Source organism: Myotis myotis, unplaced genomic scaffold (genome assembly GCF_014108235.1).
Source record: "Myotis myotis isolate mMyoMyo1 unplaced genomic scaffold, mMyoMyo1.p scaffold_m19_p_8, whole genome shotgun sequence".
Taxonomy (NCBI): Eukaryota; Metazoa; Chordata; class Mammalia; order Chiroptera; family Vespertilionidae; genus Myotis; species Myotis myotis.
In genome coordinates, this window is record NW_023416390.1 from 22,778,387 (window position 1) to 22,804,357 (window position 25,971).

Consider the following 25,971-nt stretch of genomic DNA (forward strand, 5'->3'; position numbering starts at 1 on the left):
GGCAGAGCCCAGGAGCCCTGATGCAGGAAGACCCGGAGGGTCCTCGGAGCCCCACAAGCTGCATTCTGGGAGGTTTTATTTTGCCTCCTGCCCCCTCCCAGGTGCTCTGAGTCAGAACCCTCTGGCCTCCCTGTCCCCTCCGTCACTCTGCCCCCATTCCCATGCCCTGCCTCGTCAGGCTGTACAAAGGCCACTCCAATCTCACCGCGCAGTCCACCCACCGTTCTCTTTCTTGGTCTGGAAGCCAAGTTCATCCCGTTTGGGGTGGGGGGCGGGCGGGTGGAGAATTTAACTGGGAACTAATCTGGGGAATGGGGACAACAGGGGACAGAGGACACCTGGCTAAGGCTTCAAGCCAGACCCTGTAATCACCCCCCACCATGGCCCCCGCTCTGTACCGGGCACTCACACTCCCAACTAGAGTCCCTGACGGCCCTTCCCATTTTGATCACACCCAGTTCGGGTTCTGGCCAGCTACACTTGGCCCTGACGCTCACTGCAGGGGGCAGCCTGTCCCCTGGGAGCGGGTGGGGGGGCAGGGAAGGGATGGGAGAGCTTGGGCGCTGGGCTGGGGGTGGGGGTGGGGAAGAAGCTGGGCCGGGCCCCAGGGACCAGCTGGGCAATGAGCCGGGGAAGCAGCCAGGAGGCTAAATGAGGGAGATTATCACCCAACTGCAGCCGGGCAGAGAGGGAGGCAGGCAGGGAAGCAGGGAGAGGGAGGGGAGAAAGGACGGGGACCAGAGGGAGAGGGGGTGTAGGGGGCCGGGGGGAAACAGGAGACACTGAAGTGGGGGGCAGACCAAAGGATGGGCTGAAAGGGTGGGGTGGGGGACTCCCACTGCGCATAGCCTGATGCCTGGGAGTCTGTACGATGGGGACGATGGGGACGCGGCGACACCTGGAGACAGCTGTCTGTGGGGCAATGGTGGGGGCGCCTGCCCTCCCACTTCCCAGTGCCCCGGAGCTCCCGCTCCTCCCCCCACACCAGTTACCACCCAACTTCATTCCCTCTAAAGACTGGAGGCTTCCTGCCAGGCCCTCAGGAGGAAAGAGGATGTGCTTTTGGCTCCTGATGGAGGCCAGTGTGTTGTGGGGAGTATGACTATGATCTCATGGATGGCAGGGCAGCTTAGGGACGTGCACTGAGTCCAGGGCAGCAGCGAGTACTGGGGAAAGCTTGGGGAGCAGCTCCCCGCTTTCTTGGCTGAGCCCCAGACTGAAATAACCTTAAAAAAGCAATTAAATCACCTTTTAAAAAAAGCAAAGAAAAATCAATATTAGGAGAAAGGGGAAGAGAGGCTGGGGGAGGACAAGGAGGTGGGGGAGGAAGCACTGGAAGGGTCTAGACTTAAAGTCCAGCAGAGAGGGGAAAGCATGGGAGGGGCTGCGGACAGGGGCAGGGAGCTGCTCCCGGTGCCAACCCCACTTTTCTTTTGGGGACCCTGCCAGATACAGCCCCTGGCCCCAGGGGTCTTATCTTCCCAGCTTGGGGGTGCTGGCTTGTGGGGAGTCTCAGCCATGGGCCCCTGAGGATGCTACTTTGATGAGAGGTTGGGGACAATCCCAGCAAAGTGCCAACAGGGCCAGGGTGTGTGTGTGTGTGTGTGGGGGGGTGTTGAGGTCCATGCTGGGGTGACCTGTGATGACTGAAGGGGCTGACCTGGTCTTGCCTCCAAGGGTGGCTCCCTGCACCCCCCACCCCCATGGGGCTATCCCTGGGCCCCTCCTCCAGGGCCAGGCAGGGGCTGCGCCCCGAGGGGCAGGCCTGACGCCTGACACACGGGAGGGGTGGCCACCGGGCAGCGGGTGGACCTCGGGCTCTAATCCCCAGCAGCTGCAGTTTCCCTCAGATCGATTCCCTTCTCACTTTTTTTTCAGCTGCTGGTTCCACGGCTCTCGGATCGATGGAGCCGCCTCCCCCGCCCCTCTGAGCTTCCTCTCCCTGCTGCTCATTAGCGCCCCGATTAATCAGCCCCCCCCCTTTCCTCTAGGGGACAAGTGCTTCCTCCTCCTTGAGGACTTGCTCTTTCACAGGGCACCCCAGATCACAAGCTGCTCACTGGGACCCCCCCCACTGGGGGCACCGAGACTTCTCCCGGCTGCCAACAGGGTCTGTCCCTGCCTGTGATAACAGCCCACATGCCTGCCTCCCCCACCCCCGCAGGACAGCAGCCCCCCTGGGCTCCCCTCCCCCACTCTGCCAGGGGACACCCCGGTCTGTTTTTTTTGGATTGCACACCCTGCCATTCAACCCCTGCACGCGTCTGCTCCCTCCAATACCCCCATTTGGCCTCTCTGTTCTCTGGCCTGTTCACTCAACAGCATTCTCCCACCCCCAGCCTGGCTGTGGCTAGAAATCTGGGGAAGCAAAGTGGCCACAGATGTACAAGCCAGCCAGGGTGCCCTCTGTCCCAGACATAGGAGTGACTGAGTTGGGGTGGGGGCGGGAGAAAGTGGGGGAGGGGTGGCCAGCGTCCCAGAGGGGGCAGGGTATGGTCAGTGTGGAAGTCTGGAGCAAAGCTCTAAGGAAGCCAAGAATCTTGGTGGCCTCATGTTGTCCCCTTGTCTGTCTATCCTGCCCTCCTCTGCCTCAGCACCCCCCCCCCCCATTCAAACAAGTGGCTCTCCCAAGGAGTTTCTAGAAGCCACTGTGAGCAGGGGGTGGGGGGGTGGGAGTGGGGTCAGGTGGTGGCTGGATGCTGGATTCAGGAGTCAGGGAGGCCAGGAGCTGGGAGACGGAGTTGGCTGACCCCTCCTGGGGTGTGGTCCAGAGAAGTGGCAGAATGAGCTGAGGACTCTGGGTGTAGCACTCTTCCTTGGGTGGCCTGGGAGTGGGGCCATCAGAGGACCCCACGAGTGGCCAGGGTATAGCAAGAGTTTGTGGGGCAGCTTGACGAGGTCTCCGGCAGAGACCAGGGATCCCTGTCCTGGGCTGGGGGGCTGCCCCCTCCCCTGGCCTGGCTCCTGCCGCCCGTGCTGCCGGTGAAACGCTGTTGACATGTCCTGAATTATTAAGCACGGGGTGGGCTCCGGAGCACATGCTGAGCGGAGCGGCTGGGGCTGCGCGGCGTGGCGGAGCAGCTCACTCGCTTGCTCGCAGGGACACACGCAGGGGCTGACAGCTGTGCTGGTGCTGATAAGGGAAGCCACAAGGAGACGATCGAGGAGAGAGACAAGCGGCGGCAGAGGCAGCAGCGGCAGAGGCAGCACCAGGGCTGTGGAGCTGCTGGGAGTGGGAGTGACTCCCCCACCTCGGGCCCCCACCCTGTCCCCATCCTCCTCCAGCTTGCCCTGAGTTTAGAAGAACAGCCGCTGCCACCACCGACACTCCGGAGGGCACCGGGGGCTGCTGGCCAGGGAGGGACAGGGGCAGGGAGGCTCTGGCCAGTTCCAGCAGCCGGGGACAGATGCCGATCGAGATTGTGTGCAAAATCAAATTTGCAGAGGAGGATGCGAAACCCAAGGAGAAGGAGGCAGGGGATGAGCAGAGCCTTTTGGGGGCTGCGCGGGGGGCAGCAGCGCCCCGGGACCTGGCCACCTTTGCCAGCAAGAGCACTCTGCACGGGCTGGGCCGGGCCTGTGGCCCAGGCCCCCATGGACTTCGTAGAACCCTGTGGGCACTGGCTCTATTCACCTCGCTGACCGCCTTCCTGTACCAGGCGGCAGGCCTGGCCCGGGGCTACCTGACCTGGCCTCACCTGGTGGCAATGGACCCCGCTGCCCCAGCCCCAGTGACGGGCTTCCCGGCTGTCACCCTCTGCAACATCAACCGCTTCCGGCATTCGGCACTCAGCGACGCTGACATCTTCCACCTGGCCAATCTGACAGGGCTGCCCCCCAAAGACCGGGACGGGCACCGAGCCGCCGGTCTACGCTACCCGGAGCCTGACATGGTAGACATCCTCAACCGCACTGGCCACCAGCTTGCCGACATGCTCAAGAGCTGCAACTTCAGTGGGCATCACTGCTCCGCCAGCAACTTCTCTGTGGTGAGTCCTGCCAGCTGGCCCGCCTGGCCCGGGGTGGCCGGAGGGTGGTGGTGGTGGTGGTGCGTGGGGGCATCCTCAGCGGGGTTTTCCTTCCTTCCGCCACCAGAGGCTGGCCTCGAGTCTCCCCCAAGCCTGGTGTTTCCCTCTGGCTCCCCAGCCATGGAGCTGGGGACACCCAGGGGCTTACCCTGGCGCTGCTGCTGCTCCTCCTCTTGGCTTTGCTGCCACCGCAGTGCCCAGGTCTGGGGCTGGGGGTCCTGGAGGGGCCCAGGGGCCCCAAAGCTGGTCAGCTTGCAGGGAAGGAATGCACCCCACCACGGCAGGGCCAACTGACCCCAATTTTCTTCTGTGGCTTCTGGGTTCTTCTCCTCACCAAATGAGGGTGAAGGGGAGAGGTGGTGTGGGGGGTTCCAGCAAGGGAGGGCCTCCAACTGCCTCCTGGGGAGCTGGCCCGGCCGGCGGGCTGGATGGAGAGGATCTTCGTGTACACTGGGTGTCAGTGTCTCTTCTGTCTCTGTCTCTCACACACACCCCCTTTCACAGACTCCCTCACACATCCCTCTTTCATGCTGCCCCTCCAGCTTCTCCCGCGTTCCAGTCCCTCCCTCCGTTTCCTGGTTGCTGCTGCTCCCTTGCCCGGCTCTGGCTCTGACACTGAGAATCACTCATTCACTCTTGTGTGCATGGCTCACCCTCACTGCTGCCCAGCACACACACACACACACACACACACACACACACCCATGGCTCCGGGACACAGTTTCCTGCACACTCCCTGTCACACACATTCAGTGTCCCTGCCATTACACTCACGTGCACACCTGCACACCCACACAGCTAGAGAGCTACATATCTCTGTGCACACATCCCAGCTCTTACTTAGCTGCCAAGGATCACGGGGTCACGCAGTAGATGCCATGCCCTCTTGTGACACCCCCCATCTCTCTCAACCCTGCTCCCCATGTGGGGACTGCTGTTGCCATCTCTCACCATGTATGTGAGTGTGGGGGTCTTGCATGCCATCTGTCTGTCAGTGCTCCATTCACCCAGTCAGGGGTTATCTATTATTCCTGGTGCCTGGGATGCCTGTCCCAGTCCAGCTGACTCCCAGCATTGTGTATGTGAGTGTTTTCATGCGTGTTACCACTGCCCAGATGCATATGCACATATATGTTGTCAACATGGTACCCACTTCAGCACAGCCTCCAGGGCCAGCCCAAGAGACGGGGGACTTTCCCTCCTTATGGACGGGCCACCCCTACCCAGGCTCTCACTCACTCACTGCCTCAGTATCACCAGGAAACATGCTCCCACTAGGTGCCTGCCTCCCTCCTGCAGCCTCGGGGTCCTCCTGCCATTGGGTAGGAATGGGGGGAGGGGCAGAGGGAGAGGGGTGTGCTGGGACAGGAGTCAGGGCACTGACCTGCCATCCTGCTACAAACCTCTTTTATGAGAAAGTCACTGCTCCCAAAGCCAGCGCTTGAGTGTCCCCCAGAAGAGGTGGGGAGTGCAGTGTGAATGCGGACTTTCAGATCCGTGGGGCTCTTCTATGTGGCATCCTCACCCGTCTGAGGTGGGGGGACAGAGCCCGGTCTTAGCAGGTGCTGTTGGGGCAGAAATCAATGGGTGCTTTGTGTCCCTGAGCTGGAGTTTGTGTCCTGGCCCTGGCTGGGATGGAAAGGGAAGGGGAAGGGTGATGAAACCCCGGCAGGAGGGAAAGGGAGGAAGAGATGGAGGGATGGGGAAGCAAGGTGAGGGAGGCAGGGGGTTCCTGCCTGGCCTTCAGGAGAGGAGCAGGTGCCAGAGGATACGGGAAGAGGGAGTCCCCTGCTCAAGGCTGGCGAGTCTGAATCCTGGGGATGCCCCAGAGAGATGAAGCTGGATCTCCCACAGGCCCTTGTGTGCGCTGGGTCTGGGGAGAAAAGGATAGTACAAGTGTGTGGGTCTCAGCTCTGGGGCTGTGGCAGGATGATGAGGGGCAGAGGGGCAAAGCAAGCATCGAGGGGAAGAAATTTCTCTTTGGATCGTGCTCCCCCTCTCCCCCACCCAGCTTAGACCCCATACCCTCTGCCTGGACCCCTTTCCCCATCTGCTGAGTGTAACTCTCCTTTGGACCTGGCATTCTAGGGCTGAGGCTGCTGCAAATTCACAGGGTCTGGGATTATGGGTTGTGATGGCGGTCCATGAACTATGGCATTGAGGAAGCTGGGGCATATTGCTGTGGCAAGATGGGAGAAGTGGCATGGGGTCTCTGATGAGGGCGTGAGGTCCATTATGAACTGTGGTGAGAACATGGAACCATGATAGAGATTTGGGGTCGATGGTGGGGAGAAGGATACAGGGACGGTTGGTGGAGAAACGGCCAGGGTGTGAGTGGTGAGATGGCCGGTGACAGAGACACGCTTTGGGTAAGGAAGGGGCTGTTGTGTGTTTTGTGTTGCTTTTCCTGTTTCCTTCTTTCCACTCCCCACTCTGCTGTGACCTTTCCTCCGGAATCCAAGTTAATAAATGTCACATTTTCCAGCCTATTTTTACTCCGGGTAATGCACCCTCCCCCAGTCCCCTAAGCTGCTGCTCTCGCTTCTGTTACCACTGCAATTGCTTCCCCCCACAACCCCACCCCCACGCTTCCTGATATCCCCTCGCTGACTCCCAATCAGTTACTTACTCAGTTAATCAACAGGGTGTTCTGAGCACCACCCTGGGCCAGGCTCCCTGCCAGGTGCTGCGAGGAGAACAAAGAAGGGAAACCCTACTGCCCAGTCCCTGTCCTCAAGCAGCCTCCAGTCCTGTGGTGGAACGGGGACAGGGCCACTCAAAAGCTTAACCAGCCACGCAAGCGTTAACCAGCCATGCACACCAAGGGGTGTCATGAGGTGCCAGGATTAATTGCCAAACTAGGTACCTGGATGGTAAGAGCCTGAGTTCAGAGAGGGAGGCTACTCTGGGCCAAAGAGAACTGGGAAGGTTTAAGGAATGAGCCACGCTGGGCTGGACGAGGTTTGGAGAGGAGAAAGGGGAAGGGGGAGAGAGAGAAGATGGCTCCTGGATGGTGAGGATACTCTGGCCTCTTTGCTCATGCTGCCCTCCACCTAGCCCACCCGGCTCTTCTCCTCTTTCCCTTCCCTCTCCTTACTCGGTCTCATACCAAGCCGCTCCCACCTCCATCTCCTAATTTCACCACCACCTATATTCTCCCCTTCCTCCCTGATTCCTTCCGCCATCTGGTCCCCCGCCCCAATGCTCCAAGCCCCATCTACACTTTCCCCACTGCGGCTTGCTCTCAGCCTGCCCACTTACTAGAAGGCAGAAATCACTCTTTCTTCCTAGGCGTCATTTCTTTAGCTGTAAAATGCAAGGATGACTCTAAGATTCAGCATCTCCTCTCAGCTGGGGACTGCACGGTATGGCAGTCAAGTGTGTGGGTTCTGGAGCCAGACCATGTGGATTCGAACCTCAGCTCTACCCTTTAAGCTGTGTGCCCTTGGAGGAGTCAAAAAAGCTTCCCTCAGCATCAGATTCCGTAGCCATTCAATAGAATATTCGAACCTAAAAAATGTGGGTGGCGGTGAGGATTCAAGAGCTGGCTTAGCACACTGCCTGGCAGGCTCCTAGTGTGCACTCTGGGAGTGTCAGCTGTTAAAATGCCACCACCCAACTCTTTAACCTGACTGTTCCCAGCACTGCCTGCCGTGTTCTGACCCAGACACTGGCATCTTCGCTACTCCTTCACCTAGCCCTCCCTCCTTTCTCTCCCTGAGGCCCGCACTCCCCTCTCCCCTATTAGAGCATTCCCATGCTAGCCAACCTCCCAAACATTCATGCACCCGGCACAGGTGCAGGAGCGTGAGCACACACTGGAGATCACCGCTCTCCCACAGGACTCCTGTGATGACAGAAATGTGCTGCCCCACATGGTAGTCACTAGCCTCCCCGGCTTTTGAGCATCTGAAATGTGATTAGTGTGACAGAGAAAATGAATGTTCCATTCAAATAGCCTCATGTGGCTCGTGGCTGCAGTATTGGACAGAGCAGCTCTGGTCCTGGGAACGAGGTTCAGACGGCCCGATTGGGTGGGGCTGGGAGCGCCAACTGGTATCAAAGGACATAAGATGACAGCTGCGGGCTATGATCGGAAGCCTGGCATCCAATCTCTGGGCTGAGGTCCCAGGTTGAGCTGAGGATAGAGCTTGTGTATGGGGACATCGAGGTGTTTGGAAACACCACATGAGCAGTGCACCTTTCTTCCCAGGTGCAGGATGTGGCCTTGGTCTTTTCTCTTCCATTCTATTGTCTGGAAAATTGAGGCACAGGGGAAAAGGAGAATCCTTGAGGAGACAGGGGTAGGACCCTGCCCCTCTCTGTGGGGTCCAGGCAGCCCCTAGAGCGGCAGGTGACCAGGGACCTGTGGGCGCTTCACTGTCTCCGTTCCCTCTGGGCTCTGGCTTCCCTCCCCCTTCCACCCCTCCTTCTGCACATGCTGGTGACTGCCGAGACTATTAATCACTCGCCCTGTTCTCTTCCTCTCTACTAATCAGGCACAATTAGACAAGGCCTCTTCCAGCTGGGCAGTCCCCCTCCCTGTCCTTCTCCCTCCTCTCCCAGCTCCACCCCAGCTGCCACCAGGACAGCTACGAGGCAAGGAGAGCAACATGCAAGCCCTCTATCATTCTCTGGCTTCCTGGCCCCCAATTCGAGGCCCCTTAGCAAACCGCTGCCTTCTGTCCAAGCTTCCTCCTGAGCCTGTTCCCTTCCTGGTGTGGTGAGGCCCATGTTGACCATCTCTGCCCCCTATCCTCTGTGTGAGAGGGGCCACTTCACACATATCCCACTCCATTCTTGGCCACTGGCTCCAAGGGCCTGAGGCAGGGAGGGGGTATCCACTGAGGTTGGTTCAGGGCTCTTCCTACCAGATGAGCTTACCTCTCATCCCCACCCCCTAGCCCTCTGTCCTCTCTGGTCTATTTTTTCCTGAGGCATGAAACTTGAGAACATTTAATTCAACATCTAAGTTCAGGATTGGTCCTGCCTTCAGGAGCCAGGCAGGTTAGGTCTAGAAGGGCATGCAATTGGGAAGGGTGGGGTCTGAGGAGAACTGAAAACCTCTTCCAATTTGTCCAGAGAAGCCCTGAGCCTTGATTATTTTATTTATTTATTTTTATTATTATTTAAAATATGTTTGATTGATTTCAGAGAGGAAGTGAGAGGGAAAGAGAGAGATAGAAACATCGATGACGAGAGAAAATCACTGGTCAGCTGCCCCCTGCAGCCCCGCACTGGGGATTGAGCCCGCAACTCGGGCATGTGCCCCTGACCGGAATCGAACCCGGGACCCTTCAGTCCGCAGGCCCACCGCTCAATCCACTGAGGCAAACCAGCTAGGGCGAGCCTTAATAAAATTTTTCCTGATTAAAAAAATAATACTCTGATGTCTACCTACAACTCACAGATTGCAGAAACCCAGTGCACTAGCCCTCATCTTCCGCCCTGCTACTGGCTGCTGCCCCCAGGCCCTCCTGGAGGGGGCGCTCTCAGTCTGGCTGCTTCTCATTGGCCCGTGGAGACGGCAGCGAGGGATTTGAGTGGAGTTGGTGGAGCAGCCAAGGACAGGGGCTGTTACTGTTACAGAGGACGGGTCTGCAAGGGCAGCGGGAGGGCTATGAAGGACGTGCCCCACCCGGCCCCACTCAGCAGCCCTGTGGCCTCTTCATTAATCAGGAATCAGCCCCGAGCTGGGCTCATTATCAGCTCAGCGTCTCGCGGCACTGCCGGAAGATGCTGATTAGCATTTGAAGAAATGGCCCCCACGTCCCCCTCTCCTCCCCTACCCGTACTTCTTCCTGGACTCCCACCCCTGCCCTTCTGCTTCTCGGAGGAATCTGCTCCCTCTCGTGGCTGGCGGCAGGGTTGCCTCTGCTCAGCCCAGGCTGGGGCAGGATCAGGAATGGGGGGCAGGGAGGTGGGAGCACCAGAACCTCAGGGTTGCGCAGGTTGAGACCCCTGGGCAGAGGGCAGGGAGTGAACGCCGGTGCAGACTAAGGGTGGTCAGGAGAGTTGGACAGCCACCCTGGTGGGGGAGGAGAGGACAGCCTCAGGCCGGTGAGTTATCAGTGTTTCCCTGCCCTGCCAGGCTCTCCCAGCAATGCCACCTCCTTAAAGCAGCTGGGGAGGGGACAGCCAGAACCATGGACAAGAAGCCCGAAGGCAGAATTTTGGGTTATTATTTTTTGCAAATCATGGTGCAGGCTTGGGGTCTTGGAACCATCTCAGATGAATGAGGGTGGCAAGGCAGGAGGTGGAGGAGGGAGGGAGAGAAAGGAGGGTTCAGAGGGCTCTGTTTTCCAGAGGAGTAGAGGGTGTCTACACTTCTTACCGTGGCTCCCAGGCCAGAGGCTGGCAGCGCTGAAGATCCCCCCACCCCTAAATGTTCACCGTGCCCTTGGGACATCGGTTTGGGTTGGAGGGGGAGCCGTTCCAGAGAGACAGGCTTGGGCTGCAGCAGCCCAGGCAGCAGCGAGAGTTCAGAGAGGAGCCACCGGATGATTAAGGGGAAATGGAGGATTGATTTAGGAGGAAAGATTAAAGGAGCTAAATCCGTGGCGCTTGGCTCAGCGGTGACTAAGCGTGGACAGGATAATAGCTTACAAATGTGTGAAAGGTGTAAATACCAAGCGGGGGGAGGGGCGGCGGCGGCTCGGTGGGCCAGGGGGGCAGGCCGGGGGCTGGGCGGCCCCGCGAGGGCTGGGGACCCTTGGGCGACTGCCCTGTACGGTTGGCCCCCTCCAGTGGGTGTACATAGGGGGAGGGAAACGGGGTGTCGGGGAACTCCAGGTTCCAAGCAGGGGTTCCGTTTCTGGGGCGCAGCTTTGCTGGCCAGGCGCTGCCCTCCAAGTCATTCCCGCCCGCTGGGGACCGAGGTCGAGGGTTCAAATCCCTCCCGAGTCCCTCTGCGCCCCTCCGCACCAGGCCTTTCCCGCCGCTCCCAGGCCCGCCAGCCGGGCCCGACTCTGCAGCATCCTCTCCCCGGCCCCCGCACCGCCGTCCAGGCTCGCGCCCCTCGCCCCTCGCCCCTCCCCGGGGCAGGCGGGGGGCGGCGGTGGCTCCCTCCGCAGTGGAAGCCTCTGGCGCCGCTGTGTGCGGAGGTCACTTTGCCGAGGAGCCGGGAGCCGAGGGAATGCAAATGAGGCAAACCCAGGGAGGAGAGCCGAGGAGCCCGGAGGAGACGGGAGGGAGGGCGCTCGGGCGCGGTGATGGATGCCTGCCCCGCGGGAGAGAGGAGGGGCGGAGAGGAGCGCGCGGCGCTGGGTGCGGCTCTCTGGGGCGGGTTGGCCAGGTCTGGTCCCCAGGGTGTCTGTGGGATTGGGGGGCGGTGGGGACAGTGGGGCCCTGAGTGGCGTACACCCTCCCACCCACCGCAGTCGCCACAGCCACTACCACTGCCACCTCTCAGTCTGGGCTCCTGAACTCCCGCCGGGTCGGAGCGGGGGTTGGGGGTGGGGGTGGGGGTGGTTGGCGGGGGTAGGGGTGGTTGGCGGGGGAGGGGGCCTGGGGATGTGTGCTCCACGGTGTAAGCAAAACTCTAACGCATAACTTTGCTTCGAGGGGCGGGAATGTCGGGGAAAGACCTCGTTACAAATTAAAAATATTCCCGCCTGGAAAGTTGACGTTTTAGGGTTTAAGGCCTAGGCAACTGTTACCTGGGAATAGGTTTGGCCGTCTCCCTGCGCCTGGCAGTCCTGAGCGCTCCTCTCCGGTGGAAACGCGCGCTGGCCTGGGGCCAGGGTTTCTCGCCCAGCCCCAAGCTCTCTGGGGCTCCGAGCTCCAGCTCAGCCTCAGCCTGAGTCACAGGGCTTAGACCCGGCTCCTACTTTTCTCCCACCCCCGCTCCCACATTTAGATGTGAACAGACCCCGCTGCGCCCATTTCCTCCTAACCCACAGCACTTCTACCTCAGGAGGAAGGCACCGTGAAAAGCACTTGGGGGGCCGTGGGGGTGAGGGCTGGGGGACTGTGCTGGCCTGCTTGGGGAGTGGGTATTCTCCTCTGTCTGACTCTGGCATGGTCTGATGCCCTTTCTGGGTGGGCGATTGGGCTTGCTCTGAGGAGCTTTATTTACTCTCCCACCCAGTTGAACCCCGGTTCCACTGTCAGAGAACTGGTACCAGCCCCCATCATAGCACCAGTCACTGCTAGTAATGGTCTGTCGATGCCTGTGTGCTTGGAGTTTTGTTGCCCACTGCTTTGCACCTGGCTCAGAGTGTAAGTGCTCAGTAAACACCTTCCGAATGAATGAATGTCTCTGCAGCCGGACAGCAAACTCCTTCAGGGCAGAGGCTGTCTGTTTTGTTCTCTGGATCGTCCCCAGTACCAAGCACAGCACCTGACACACCGTACAGGCTCAAGTGTTGGACTAATACGTGTTGTTAGAACACACTGTTTCTTGAGCACCTACTGTTTGTTGGTGCGAGGCCAGGTGTATCTCATCGCACAGTGGCTGTGAGCACAGACTCAGCAGCAGACTGCCTGGTCCCCAGCCCCACTACATTTGCGTGACCTGGCAGGCTCCTTACCTTCTCTGGGCTTCCTTTCTTGCCTGTAAAGTGCAAATGATTAGAGACCTCCAGTTTAGGGTTTTTGTGAGGATTAAGGAGTTAATAAAGCACTTAGGACTGTGCTAGGCACAGAGTGAGGCTAAATAAATGTTAGCTGTGGCTCTTATTTATGTACATTGTTTCTTCCCTCGCAGTACCTCTGAAGGGTGTCTATTTTTTACTTACATTTTACCAGAAGAGAAATGGAGGATGCAAGAGGTTAAAATGACTGCGTCCAAATCCTATAGACAATAAGGGCAGGTCCCACGTGTGAACCACATTGGGCCTCTGGCCTGTGCCCTCGGTATTGCTTCCCATCTTGTGGGGGAGCCCGAGCTCAGAGCCTGGGGGTCTCGCTCTGGCCTCTATGAAATCGCTGTCTCTCCCAAAATGCAGAGAGAGCCTTTGCCAAGGTGCATGAGGCCCTGTGAGGGGTGGGGAAATAAAAGATCAAAGTTGCTGCACCATTTTGGCAGGAAGTGCTGTTGCCCAAAAAAGCTCCCCCTTTTCTTGAACACCTACTGTGTATCACTCTGAACTGATCTCTAATCCTCCTGACTAATCTTACGAGGAGGAATCCTATTCCCCTGTACAGATGAGAAATCCGAGGCTCAGAGAGGTGAAACCACAAACCTAGGTTGTTCGTTCCAGGTTGGTGGCAGTCAGGATTTGAACCCTGTTTGTCAGGCTTCAAGATTTGTGCCCTGCCCCTAAGTTATGAACTTATGTGGCTCCATTCCTGGCACCATATGCAATGGTTGATCTCTGCCCCACTTTGGTTCTTATTGGTCTCTACAGCACTCTTATTATACTAATATTGAGGCATCATGTATATGATTTCGCTTTGCAAATGGCTTTCATATATATCGTCTATTTTGAGACTTACAACCACCCTGTGAAATAAATCAAGCAGGAATTTCTGTCCTCACTTGACAGATGAGGAAACTGAGGTCCAAAGAAGTCAATAAATCACTTTACTAACCAAGCTTACACAGGCTGTCAGTGGTGGAGCTGGAGCTGGGACCAGGCTCTCCTGACTCCCCAGGGGTGACTATGGTTAGTGGAGAAAGCTGGGGCCCCTGGGTGGGGGGACTGGGTTCTCATTCTGAACTTGCCCCCCTTTTTTCTGTGTGTCCTTAGATAAGCACCTTGCATCTCTAGGCTTCTGTTTTGGCCTTTGTACAGTGAGGATTTGGACTGAGTGCAGACCCCCCAGGTTTTTTGAGTTGGTGCCATCTTTCTTCCTCTGCCCCTGGTGAGAATAGAGAAGGAGGCTTCGAACCTGGACGCTTGTGCCACCCCTGAATAAAACTGGGCTGGGAGCTCTCGGACCTGGGGGTGCTAGTCACAATCCAGGGTATATGCAGGTGCACCCCCTTCCACTGGACCCCAGGGCACTGCAGGCTGAAGGGCAATGATCCCAGGGGCCTAAGTACTAGTAAGAGACTGGACTGCAGCAGCAGAGGGCTGATGGAATTTTGGAGGAAATGAAGCTGCCATGGAAAAATGGGGGTGTTGTGCCAGGGCCTTGGCAGAGGCAGGGTGCCCAAAAGGCAGCAGAGATAAAGCCCAGGCTGCAGATTAGCTCTGGGATTAGCCCAGACTCAGCTGCTCCTGGCTGCTTCTTATCTCCTGGAGGCTGGGCCCTCTCCCTCGCAGCTCTGAGCCCTGGACTTGCTAATTGCCTGTTAACCCCATGGTCTCTGTGACTGCCGGGAGGATGAGGGGATGGGGAGGGATGGGAGAAAACACAGCCAAGCCAGCCAGGGGAAATGGAAGCTGTGGATAGACGGAAGTCAGGGGGCTGAGAAAAGCCGCTTACATCTCTCCCAACCCCTGATCATGGACTGGGGCAGACCTGGAGAGAGGGCCAGGTGAAGAAGGGGAGCACACCTAGGGAGGGGTTCCTGGCTTGAGCGGGGAGCAGCCTCAGGCCCAGGTAAAAGTCTCAGAGGAACACAAGAAGCAGACACTGGACAGCCGGACTAAGCGATAGAGAGGAAAGGAGGAAAGCAAATAAGATAGAGATATAGACAGCAAAGGAATAGGGTGCCAGGTGGTGGGGGAGGGGTGGTGGTAGCCAGACCAATGGGAGGGCAAGACAGTGGCCAGGGGGATGGACAGGCCAAGAAAAGGCAAGGGACAGAAAAACAGGCCAGATGGACTAGAGGCTGAGAACAGACAGGCCAGGAGGAGGGACTTGAGAGACAGATCAGGGGACAGAGGCCAGGGAGACAGACAGACCCAGAGCTGGTCCAGGCTAACACTACAGGGGGGGTGATCCGGGAGTGACAGATAGAGGCTAGCCAGAAGGAAGGTGGTGAAGAGCCCAAGGTCTGCATGCAGCGCAGACAGAGTCTCAGCTGTCCAGCCTAGGGCCAGAGGGCTCTGGGAGGCCATGTGCTCAGCCTAGGGCCAGGAGGGTGGACCTGGGAACTAAGGCAGAGAGCAAGGAAGGGCAGAGAAGAGGAGGGCCTTTTGAGGGAGGGGGTGGGGTCTGGCATGGGGACAGGGTCCAGAGGTGTGGAGAGCAGCCACAGTTTTTGGACAGGTTCAAGCCTCAGACTAATGAGAGGGGACCGTCCTCTCGTGGCAAAGCCACGTGCAAGTCCTAGCTTGGCGGGCAAAGCCCTCCCAGCACAATTATAGCCAAAGGCTATAGTTGTAAGCTTGAACCTATGGCCCAAACCTGTGGTCCCACGTAGCTGAGTGAGGTGGGCTTGATAGAGTTCAGGTGCATGTAATTGAGTAGATTTGAAACCCACGAGAACGTTGTGACCACGCCCTTACTTTGCCTCGTGGAATCCGGCTATAAAATAAAGACATGGCTTATAGGCGTTGTCGCTAGCTCTCCATCAGAGAGAACAGCGTCCCACCGAGACCCAGCTTTTTTCTCTTGTCTGTCTTTTCTCAATCCTTCACCGCCCCCTCTCAGGCTCACTGAACCTGGCTGAGCTGGCTTGGCACACAGAGGCAGAGGGCTGGTGGTGGGTGATCTGGAGATAGCCCCTGACCCATCGAGTCACATTCTGCCCCTTCCCATGGCTGAGCCCTAGACTCTCAGCTCCTGTGCACATGCCCTCCTTTCAGGCCTGTCCAGGGGGAGAGAGCAGTGGCCAGCAGTGGGACCATGTGCCTGAGTGGCCGTGCCGTCTCCATGGAAGAGATGGTGGTTGTGCTGCCACAAATGTTCTGCCACTTAGGAGCTGGCGGCTCCACCTGCGCTGCCTGCCTGACCCAGGGGCCGTCTCCAGAGCAACGTTCTGCTCTGCGCAGCAGTCGGGCCTGACCCAGGCGGTGCAGGTGGCCTGGCCCTGCCAGTCTGGCCTGTCCATTTCCTGCAAAGTATACACATCAGACTCAGAGTCCTTCTACCCCTCTCCCTTTGTCACACCCACTCTGCCCAGCCAACTTGAGGCAGGGGTGCCAGATAACCACTCCCCTCCAAAGCCATCAGAGCCAAAGCCTCGCCGATGGGCTTGGCCCTGCACAGGGTTGAGCTCAGGGTCATGCGCCGTGTGTCTGTGTGTACCTGTTGGAGGTATCAGGTAGAGAGGTTGGCCCAGACCTACCCGAGTCGTTCATTTGCTAAACACTACCAGGTGCTTTATAAGCATTCTGTTTTGGCATCAGGCTCAGTTCTGTTTGAATCTCTGCTGTCATTTACTTGCTGTATGTCCTTAGCCAGGCCACTGTCCCTCTCTAAGATTCCTCATCGTGAAGTGGAGGTAATATTTACCTTGGCAGCTCAAAGGAGAAAATAGATCAAAGGCACGTAGCGCAGGACCTGGTACTAAGTGGGGCTGTTTGATAGTGTTCACTCTGCACTCCTTCCCTCCATCTCATGTCTCCTTCTGCAAATTGCATTGGGCTCTGGGGATGCCAAGATGGTCAAGTGGGGCTCCTGGCCTCAGACAGTCCATAGTCCCACGGATGAGGCTGAGATGTGGGAAGACCACGAGTAGCCAGCAGTCAGGGCTCTGCCGAGGTGGTGCAGCATGCTGGGAGACACGAGTGAGCAGTTTACTACCCTGGTCCCCATGCAGCTCATGCCTTGTTTAGCCTCTCAACTGGAGCGTATACTTAAAACTGGCTGCGTCAGCAAAAGCTGATTCCAACATCTTGGCCCGGAATAGGAAGAGGGTGGGTGCTTTAAAATTTGGGGCGAATGCTTATATATTCCCTTCTGCCTTTCCCACACCACTGTGGGGGGGGGGCCCAGATAGCTTGCACCCAGCCCCCTTCAGGGTGCCCCTCTCTCTAGTGAGAGTGTTAGCCTAGCTCAGTGATGGCGAACCTTTTGAGCTCGGCGTGTCAGCATTTTGAAAAACCCTAACTTAATTCTGGTGCCGTGTCACATATAAAAATTTTTTGATATTTGCAACCATAGTAAAACAAAGATTTATATTTTTGATATTTATTTTATATATTTAAATGCCACTTAACAAAGAAAAATCAACCAAAAAAATGAGTTCGCGTGTCACCTCTGACACGCGTGTCATAGGTTCGCCATCACTGGTCTAGCTGGACTCTTCCTCTTCACCTCAAAGTGCAACCAGCAGGTGGTTAGAAATGCAGAATCTCAGTCCTGCCCCCTAACACATTCAACACAATCAGAATCCTCACTTACCAAGATCCCCAGGTGCTCTGTGTGCACATCGACGCATTGAAGTTTGAGAAGCACTGATCTTGGAGATTTCGGCAGATCAGCTCACCTCTCCAAGCCTCGTTTTCCTCACCTGTTGGACATAGGGTGCTGGTGAGGATGCAGTTGGAAAGCATACGCTACCCATTTAGCACAGTGCCCGGGCCAGAGAGAAGCTCTGGAACTGCCAGCGATGTCCACTGCTGCCCCACAGAAGGACACATGGCAGGCAGTTGGCCAGGGGTGACACAGACAGAGTCAAGAACTGGAACCCAGAAGACAGCGAGGTGCAGAAGGAGGAGGGGAGGGACAGGCGAGGAATTGAGGAATTGAGAGGCAGCAGATCTGGAGAAGAAAGAGTGAGGAGGGTATAGAGAACGGAGAAAAGGGGATGGGTGTTGGGTCACATGCCAGCGGAATGGGGCGGAAACAAGGGCTGAGAGTAGACTTGGTGGGGGGGGATCGGGCACCCACATCTAGATGAATTACACTCCTCCCACTGATGAGCTGTGTGACCCTTGAGCAAATCCCATCACCTCTCTGAGCTGCGGTTTCCTGTCTGTAATAATCTGGCTAATTCAACCGGCCCGATACCAGGTTGCTGAGTGGGTGAAATGGGGCAGCAGTGGATGTGGCCCTGTTTTGTAAATGCGTGGCGCTTGTTTTGTTTTAGGAACCTGAGGCAGCGTATTAGGATGATGGAAGAATGGTGTGAGAGGGGAGGATCAGCAAGGCGATTCACCTCGTGAGGATGGGAGACCTAACCCGGTCCCACAACCAGATCCTCATTCCCACTGCTCTCAACCCAACCCCTCTCCCTTCTACACCCTCCCTCTGAGGCATTCAGGATATCTTTTCCCTTACATGCCTCATGCCTTCTTCCCAGTTTTGCCAGTGTAGCAGTGTTCCCAAGGAGAGGGGAGGCGGAGTGAGAGAGAGTGATTGAGTGCGCCGACCCCTGGCCCCCAGGGAAGGTGCTGCCTGTGATGGGTTTGACACAGGGGCTCTGTGCGGTGAGGCGGGCAGGGCGGGGGGCGGGGGAGGACTTGCATCCACCTCTCCCTCAATCTCCTCCCCACCCCAGCTGCTGAATAAATTCCCACCACAGCTACGTCCCCAGCGGAGCCTCAACTTCCATCCCCAGGGCGCTAGTGCCATCTGGTGCCTATGCTGGAGAACTCTCTGCAGAGTTAGAAGATGGGCTTTGTTCAGCGCTGCAGTAACTGCTTATTAAACAGTTCTTGCCCAGCCAGTGTGGCTGAATGGCTGCGGTGGACTCCAGGAGGACACGGTTGGATTCCCAGTCAGGACATATGCCTGGGTTGCAGGCTCGGTCCCCAGTGTGGGGCATGCAGGAGGCAGCTGATCAATGATTCTCTCTTATCATTGACATTTCTGTCTCTCTCCCTCTCCCCTCCTCTCTGAAATCAATAAAAAAAATATTTTTTAAAAAGAGTCCTTTGTGTCCCTCTCCACTCCTACCCCCCGCACTGGGGCAGGTGCAGTCTATTGGTGGGGGAGAGTTAGACATTGAACTAAGAGACAAACAGATAAACAAGATCATCTCAGGTGTTGATAAGTACTTTGAGCAAATCCACAAACATGTTGATTGATGGTGGAGGTGGAACTGTGCACGTGAGTGGTATATGAGTGTGTGGTGAGGAAAGACGCTTAAGCTGAGGTTTAAGAGGTGAACACCTAGCCCTGCCAAAATGGGAGGGGGAGGCATTCCAGGGGAGGCACCCCAGTGAGCAAAGGTCTGAGGAAGGAAGGCGCACCATGAGGTTGAATTTGTCAGAGAGCTGGGGGCGGAGTGGCAGGAGAGGTAGGCAAGGGTCACGTCACACGCAGACTTTCAGGCGAGGGAAGGAGTCGGGCTTTGTTCTGCAGGGAATGGAAAGCCGTTGTTGGGCTCTAAGCTGACAGGCGACTTGGGTGGAAGGAGCACTCTGGCTACTGTGTGAACGGCCTGGAGGCAGAAGCAAGGATGGGCGAGGGGAAAGCAGTTAGAGGCCCACTGTGGCCAGGTGGGCGATGGTGGTGAAAGGGGGACACAATGTGGAAGGAAAGTGGATGAATTCTAAATAGATTTCAGACGTAGAATTGCCCACGACAGTTGCTGGTGAGGGAAAGGGAGGTTTCAGGGATTCTGACTTGAGAAATTTGGTAGATAATGGGGCCCTTCACTCAGAGAAGGAGAATGGTGGTGGTGGGGGGGGGGGCAGGATTTGGGAAGATGTCAAGAATTCTGCTATTGATTTGTTAAGCTAGGGATGCCTTCAATCATCTAAGGGAGGATGTCAGCAGAAAAGATGGAGCTCAGGTGAGAGGCTGGGCTGTAGACTGATTCCTGGAATATGGGACAGGGCTGCCCAGGCAGGGAAGGGGGTGCAGGGAAACCTAAGGAGTGTTAGCTCTCCTTCCATCTCCCCTTCTCTTCTCTTTCACCCTGCAGGTCTATACTCGCTATGGGAAGTGTTATACTTTCAATGCAGACCCGCAGAGCTCCCTTCCCAGCCGGGCTGGGGGCATGGGCAGTGGCCTGGAGATCATGCTGGACATCCAGCAGGAGGAGTACCTGCCCATCTGGAGAGAGACAAGTACGCAGACGGGAAAGGGACAGGGCCGCCCTGGGGACTCTGGCCGGGGCCAGCTGCCGGGATGGCTTTCCAAAGGTCCCCCTCTCCACTGTGCAGATGAGACATCGTTTGAGGCTGGCATCCGTGTGCAGATCCATAGCCAGGAGGAGCCACCCTACATCCACCAGCTGGGCTTCGGCGTGTCCCCAGGCTTCCAGACCTTCGTGTCCTGCCAGGAACAGCGGGTGATCACCTCCAGCTGGGCACTGGGTTGGGCCCGGGGCTGGGCCTTTGGGCTTAGAGGGGATGCTGACCAGACCTGCCCTCCCAGCTCACAGCCCACCAGTCCACCCATGGACTTTGCTGGGGCTGTGGGCACTGGAGGGCCAGATGGTACTCCTGGGCATGACCCCATCATGCCCACCTCTGCAGCTGACCTATCTGCCCCAGCCCTGGGGCAACTGCCGGGCGGAGAGCGGGCTCAGGGAGCCTGAGCTTCAGGGTTACTCGGCCTACAGTGTGTCTGCCTGCCGGCTGCGCTGTGAAAAGGAGGCCGTGCTTCAGCGCTGCCACTGCCGAATGGTGCACATGCCAGGTGGGCACCCACCACCCTGCCGACCCTCTGTGCCACCCTGCCAGGCTCCAGAACCTCCAGGGGCAGAGGACTGCTCATGTGCACGGGCAGGTGCATGTGTGCAACATGTGTGCATGTCTATACCCATGTGAGTGTGTGTGTTTGGGATTTTATGCATGTTTTAACATATGCACATAGATGACATGTATTTATACATACACGTGACCATGTACATATATACCTGTGTACTTCTGGGGGTTGTGTGCACGTTTCAATCCATGTATATAAATGTGTGTGCATATGTGTGCACACAAGTGTGCATATGTTTGTATGTCTATATGCATGCGTACATTTACATGCTTATATGCTTGAGCATGTATACATTCATGCCTGCATGTGTATGTGCAAACGTGTACACCTTGGGCATGTGTGTGCATGCACAAGTGTGCCCACATTTGGGAATGGGGTGGGACACAGGGGATGGAACCGTAGACTCCAGGAATAATCTTCTCTCCTTTCAGGCAATGAGACCATCTGCCCACCAAATATCTACATTGAGTGTGCCGACCACACACTGGGTCCGTGCTGCCTGCTCCCTTTCCTGCCTCTCCATCACCCTCCTCTTCACCTCTCTGTCTACCCTTCACCTAACAACCTTGGCTCTCCTCCTCCCAGTCTCTTCCTGGGGGTTCTTCCTGGGGGTTGAGCCTTATCCCATACCTCCAGGGGTCTGAAGACCTTTGCAGGTGTGAACATTTGGGTAAGTGGAGGCAGCTGGGTGAGGGGTTGCAGAGAACCCAGACTTCTAGGTTTGGTTCAGAATGAGCTTGCCTCTCTGGGGAAGTGAAATGACTCCTTTCTTGGTGTAAGGAAAAATGCATTGCTGGCTCCCAGTGTGGGTAAGGCAGGCCCCATCTGTCCATAGGTCCTGTCTGACTTGCACTTCATTCATTCATTCATTCATTCATTCATTCATTCATTCAACAGACATTTACAGCCTGTGCTGGTGTGTGCATGGGAACAAGAGCCCTGCTCTTGCAGAGAGAGCTCACTGCCGGCAAGGCTGTGGATAGGCATCAAGACACAGTGTGTTAGTCCTTGGGTAGGGGAACCTCAGAGATTCTACAAGGCCCCAGGGAGGGGCATGTACCTGGGAAGGCAGAGGGGCTTCTTAGAGGAAGTGACAGAGACTGGGACTTGAAGGTACGTCAGAGTCACCCAGGTGTAAAGGGGACATGTTCTAGACAGCAAGAAGAGCGCATGCTAAAGACCTTGTGGCCAGAGAAAGCGTATGTCTGGGGCACTGAAAGATCAGTGTGGCTGGAGGGCAAAGCACAGCAGAGGGGGTGGGGAAGAATAGAGGAGGCTCTGGGAAGCCAACAATGGCTTAAGGCAAGGCAAGAATACTATCTGATTTTAGGAAGGTGACTCTGATTACATGTGGGAAATGGATAGGTGCGGAGTGAGACTAGAAGCAGCGTGAGTCGGAAGAGCCTGGCAATAACCCAGATGATGCGGCCAGGGGAGGAGAGAAGTGACAGGCTTGAGTTGCTGAGGCAGTAGAATCGCATTGAGGCCTTCCCTGTCCCACTCACCAACTGTGGCAGTCAGAGGGGTGGGTGAAGGATGTCTAGTGAAGGAACAGGTGTGTGAGCAGGGATAAGTAAACCACAAGGGATGGTGAGACTTCACAGAACTAGCAACACCAGCAGGCTTTCCGCCCCCAGGCCTGGATGGGTGCAGGAGGGGAGCCCCCTGGAACTCACAGAGAGGGCTGATGGGCAGGAGCTGTGGTCACGAGAGGAGGAATGAAGGCCCTGCTAACTATGGCCTGGCAGTAAGGAAGCGGGGAAAGAAATACCCTGGTATCTCTCCCCTCCTGGCCTTCTGACCCTGCTGGGGCCTCCCAACCCAAAGCCAGGGGATGAGGGAGTCAGGTGATGCATTTAGCAGAGCTCAGCCTCGTGGGCACAGTGAAAGAAAGAGAATGGAGAGTGGATCTGAAGGTGTGAACAGAGAAAACCCAGCTTACTAAGCATACAAACTTGTCCATCCGCTTGTTCTCTTGTCTCTCCATCTGTCCTTCCATCCATCCACCCATCCATCCACCCATTCATCCCAGCGTCCTCTCCAAGTCCTCTGTGTGTCTGAGGCCTCATGTGTTTGATGAGCTCTGAGCCATGAGGACCCCCCTCCCTGCTGCCCAGGGAGCTGGGGACAGAGGGACAAGCCTGTGGGAGGGTGCCGGGAGCTTTGTCTTCATCTGCTTTGTTGGGTAGCCTGAAGCTGGTCCAGGAAGGGACCTCCCCCTCTCCCCCATCCAGTGCTCTCTAGGCAGTGCCAGTGCTGGCCAGTAAAAGCCCTTAGTGTGAGCATGGCTGCCTCAGGACAGCCTCTGCAGCTGGTGGGCCTTTGGGCCACCCCCCACCCCCACTGCAGTTGGTGCCTCTGTGTTGCAGACTCCCTGGGTGGGGGCTCCGAGGGCCCATGTTTCTGTCCTACTCCCTGCAACCTGACCCGCTACGGGAAAGAAATCTCCATGGTCAGGATCCCCAACAGGGGTTCAGCCCGGTACCTGGCCAGGAAGTACAACCGCAATGAGACCTACATACGGTATGTGTGTGCATGTGTGTGTTCGTGTGTGCATGTGTGTGTGGTGGAAGCCACCTTCACACCTGGTGCATGATGGAGACGGGGAGTAGGCTGCATCTTTGTTAATAATGAGCCTTCTGCCAGGAATGCTTTCAGTCCTTTTCTTCTAACTAACCCCCACCCATCCTCCAAGTCACATCCTTTGTCTCCACCTCCGGGGAAGTCCTTGTTGGTCCACATGCCTTTCATTTGAGCTGCCATAGCACCCTATCTCTGTCATTGCATGCACCCATTGTTTTAGAACCCTCCGTTTATGTGTTGTCTTCCTCAGCAACCTAGGGCTGCTAAATGCATGTTGAGTGAATGCTGTGCTGAGGGAGAGAAACTGGAAGGACTGGGAGAGGAGTGAGGAGGGGCCACACCGAACACTGGGTCTGGCGCCCAGCAGCCAGTCTACAAATGCTGAGCATCCTCTGGGTGCCAGGCCCGGTGCTGGGTCCTGTGAAGACAGATGATTATGATACAAAACCCATGCCACAATTTGTGGATGAGTCCTTGTGTGAGGCTGTGGTATGCTCCTCAGGCCCCAGGCGAGATTAATGGGCATGGGGTAGGGAAGCAGGGTAGGCATGAGCTGGGCCTCTGAGGAGCCTGGGTCTGTGAGAGGAAGAGAAAGGAGGAGAGAGGGGTGGCATCTCAGTTAGAGAACTGTGTGGTGGTGCGGAGATGGCCTGAGTAGGAGGGGGACCAGAAGCAGGTAAGAAAGCGGATTAATAAGAAGGCACAGTGCAACAGATCGTGGGCAGTCTTGGAAGTGTGGAAGAGGAGTTTTGGAGTGGACTGTTGGGCAATAGGGAGCCACTGAACGTTCTAGAGAGGGATAGGGATGAGGCAACATGAACACTATTTGCTGCTTTGGAGGAGAAGACAGGCGGGAATCTGCAGGCCCAGGCTTTCTTGCTCTCCCAGGCCTTTTGATAACCCTCGAAGTGTGAAGCTCACATGTATCTGGAACTGCCTCCCCTCACTGCCTTGGGGTGTCTGAGGGTAGTCACCAGCTTCCCTGCACAAGGGGTCTCAGAGCAGCATCTGCTGGACCTGGGATGTCCCTGCCAGCCACCTCCTTGGAAGGTGATCCCACATGGACACTCTGCTTCCTGCCTCTGCAGGGAGAACTTCCTGGTCCTAGATGTCTTTTTTGAAGCACTGACCGCCGAGGCCATGGAACAGCGAGCAGCCTATGGCTTGTCAGCCCTGTTGGGTGAGACCTGGCTCAGATTCCATGGGCGTGGGTCAGCTGGGCCTGCTCCCTCTGACCCGCTTTCATGATCCCCAGGAGACCTCGGGGGACAGATGGGCCTGTTCATCGGGGCCAGCATCCTCACACTGCTGGAGATCCTCGACTACATCTATGAGGCAAGGAAGGGGCCTGTCGGGGGCCACCACACAGCTGGCGGAGGAGAGGAGGGGCCTGTGGGAAAAGCAGAGGGGAGTGTGGGCTTCCTGGTGGAGCTGGCTGCCAGGAAGTCAAGCTCTGGTTTTTGCCAGGGTCCCCTGACTAACTAGAAGGCCTGAAGTTGCTGAGAAGTCAGGAGAAGGGGGTGGGGGAAGAGGGTCGGGAGTCCTAGTTGGGGTTTGCTGGGTAGCAAGTGCTATAAGGTGAACCTGGCTAGTCTGCCCTTCTCCTCTACCAATACCAGGGAGAGATGCCAGGATATTTCTTTCCCCGCTTCATTACTGCCCTTCTCCTCTACCAAGTTTCCCGAGCCCACAACTGTCCCCTCACCCTGAACCCCAAGGTGTCCTGGGACCGGCTGAAGAGGGTGTGGCGTCGTCCCAAGACCCCCCTGCGGACCTCCTCTGGGGGCATCTCCACTCTGGGGCTGCAGGAGCTGAAGGAGCAGGTGAGGATGAGCCCTGAGAGGATGCAGCCAGCGCCTTCTCCCAGGACTGAGCACCCTCATGGTTTCTGTACCAGCCTGAGAGGGGTTCCTGGGCTCCCTTGGAGCCTCTGCCACAGGAGACAGGGAAAGGCTGGCTGTGTGACGCTTGGGGGCATGGTTTGAACTCTCCCTCTTCACCTTGCAGAGTCCCTGTCTGAGCCGGGGTCGGGCTGAAGGTGGGGGAGCCAGCAACCTGCTCCCCAACCACCACCACCCACACGGCCCTGCAGGAGGCCTCTTTGAAGACTTCGCTTGCTAGGATGATGCTGTGTCTAAAAGGACCAAGGCATCTGGGACTCCTCCCTGGATCCCCAAAATAGTCTCCTCCTGCTCCCAGGACAGAAGGCCTGTGGGCAGCCCAAGGCTGACAGGGAGAGGGTGGTGCTCACTGGGAAGACACTCAGTTCCTGTTCTCACCGACCCTGGCGCCAGCTGCTTCGCACAAGGGTCCTTCTTGTCCATACCCCCTCCCAAGGTTGGTGCCTGGGGAGAGCTGGAGAGCAGACCATGGCCCCCTGTGGAGGAGAGAGTGGAGAAGAGAGGGAGGTGGAGGAAGTGGCCAACCCCAGAAGGGGTGGAACCCTCTGTACATTTGTATATATTTAGGGAGGACAGGGTGGGGATGGAGTACAGATATAGAAGATGGGTGGGGTTATGGGGGTGGGTGATTCAGTGACAGCCAGGGTCCCAGCCCTAGAGTGTCAGCAGGAGAGGGCGGGCTCCCAGGAGTTGGGACTGCTGGGCTTCTCCTACTTCCTGCCCCTCTCCAGGCCCACTCCATGGAGGCAGGGGGAGCGGATGGCCCAGCAGGCCTGGCCCAGCTCCCAATTCCCCCTGTCCCATCCCCACCCCCAGAGTCCCCTCTACAAGGAGCAGGCAAACCTTTCAGACCCTGGCTGAGCTTGGGGGTGGGGGAGAAAATTTTCTCAGGCCTGCGTCTCCAGTCTGGTTTTATAAGTGCAGACAAAATTAGGAATAAAGAGGCATAAAGAATTCTCTGTGTCTATGTGTGACCAGGCTGGGAGCTGGGGCGGGGCTGGGCATATGCAGGACTTGGT

At 57.1% G+C, this 25,971-nt stretch overlaps 1 protein-coding gene across 1 annotated transcript; it reads left to right on the plus strand.

Moving 5' to 3' along the window:
* Positions 1-2,588: 2,588 nt before the first annotated feature.
* On the plus strand, positions 2,589-25,520 carry ASIC4 (acid sensing ion channel subunit family member 4). Its single transcript, XM_036319325.1, has 10 exons — positions 2,589-3,989; positions 19,681-19,825; positions 19,922-20,049; positions 20,237-20,399; positions 20,900-20,956; positions 22,838-22,991; positions 24,140-24,231; positions 24,307-24,386; positions 24,770-24,874; positions 25,059-25,520. The coding sequence occupies exons 1-10, from the start codon at positions 3,408-3,410 to the stop codon at positions 25,170-25,172; spliced, it is 1,620 nt and encodes a 539-aa protein (XP_036175218.1). The 5' UTR covers positions 2,589-3,407; the 3' UTR covers positions 25,173-25,520.
* Positions 25,521-25,971: the final 451 nt, after the last annotated feature.

Bases quoted from the DNA above. Each gene is read 5' to 3' on its own strand.
- ASIC4 (XM_036319325.1), top strand. From the start codon at position 3,408: ATGCCGATCGAGATTGTGTGCAAAATCAAATTTGCAGAGGAGGATGCG. The intron at 20,400-20,899 runs GTGGGCACCCAC...CTCTCCTTTCAG, and splicing joins CCGAATGGTGCACATGCCAG to GCAATGAGACCATCTGCCCA. The intron at 20,957-22,837 runs GTCCGTGCTGCC...TCTGTGTTGCAG, and splicing joins GTGTGCCGACCACACACTGG to ACTCCCTGGGTGGGGGCTCC.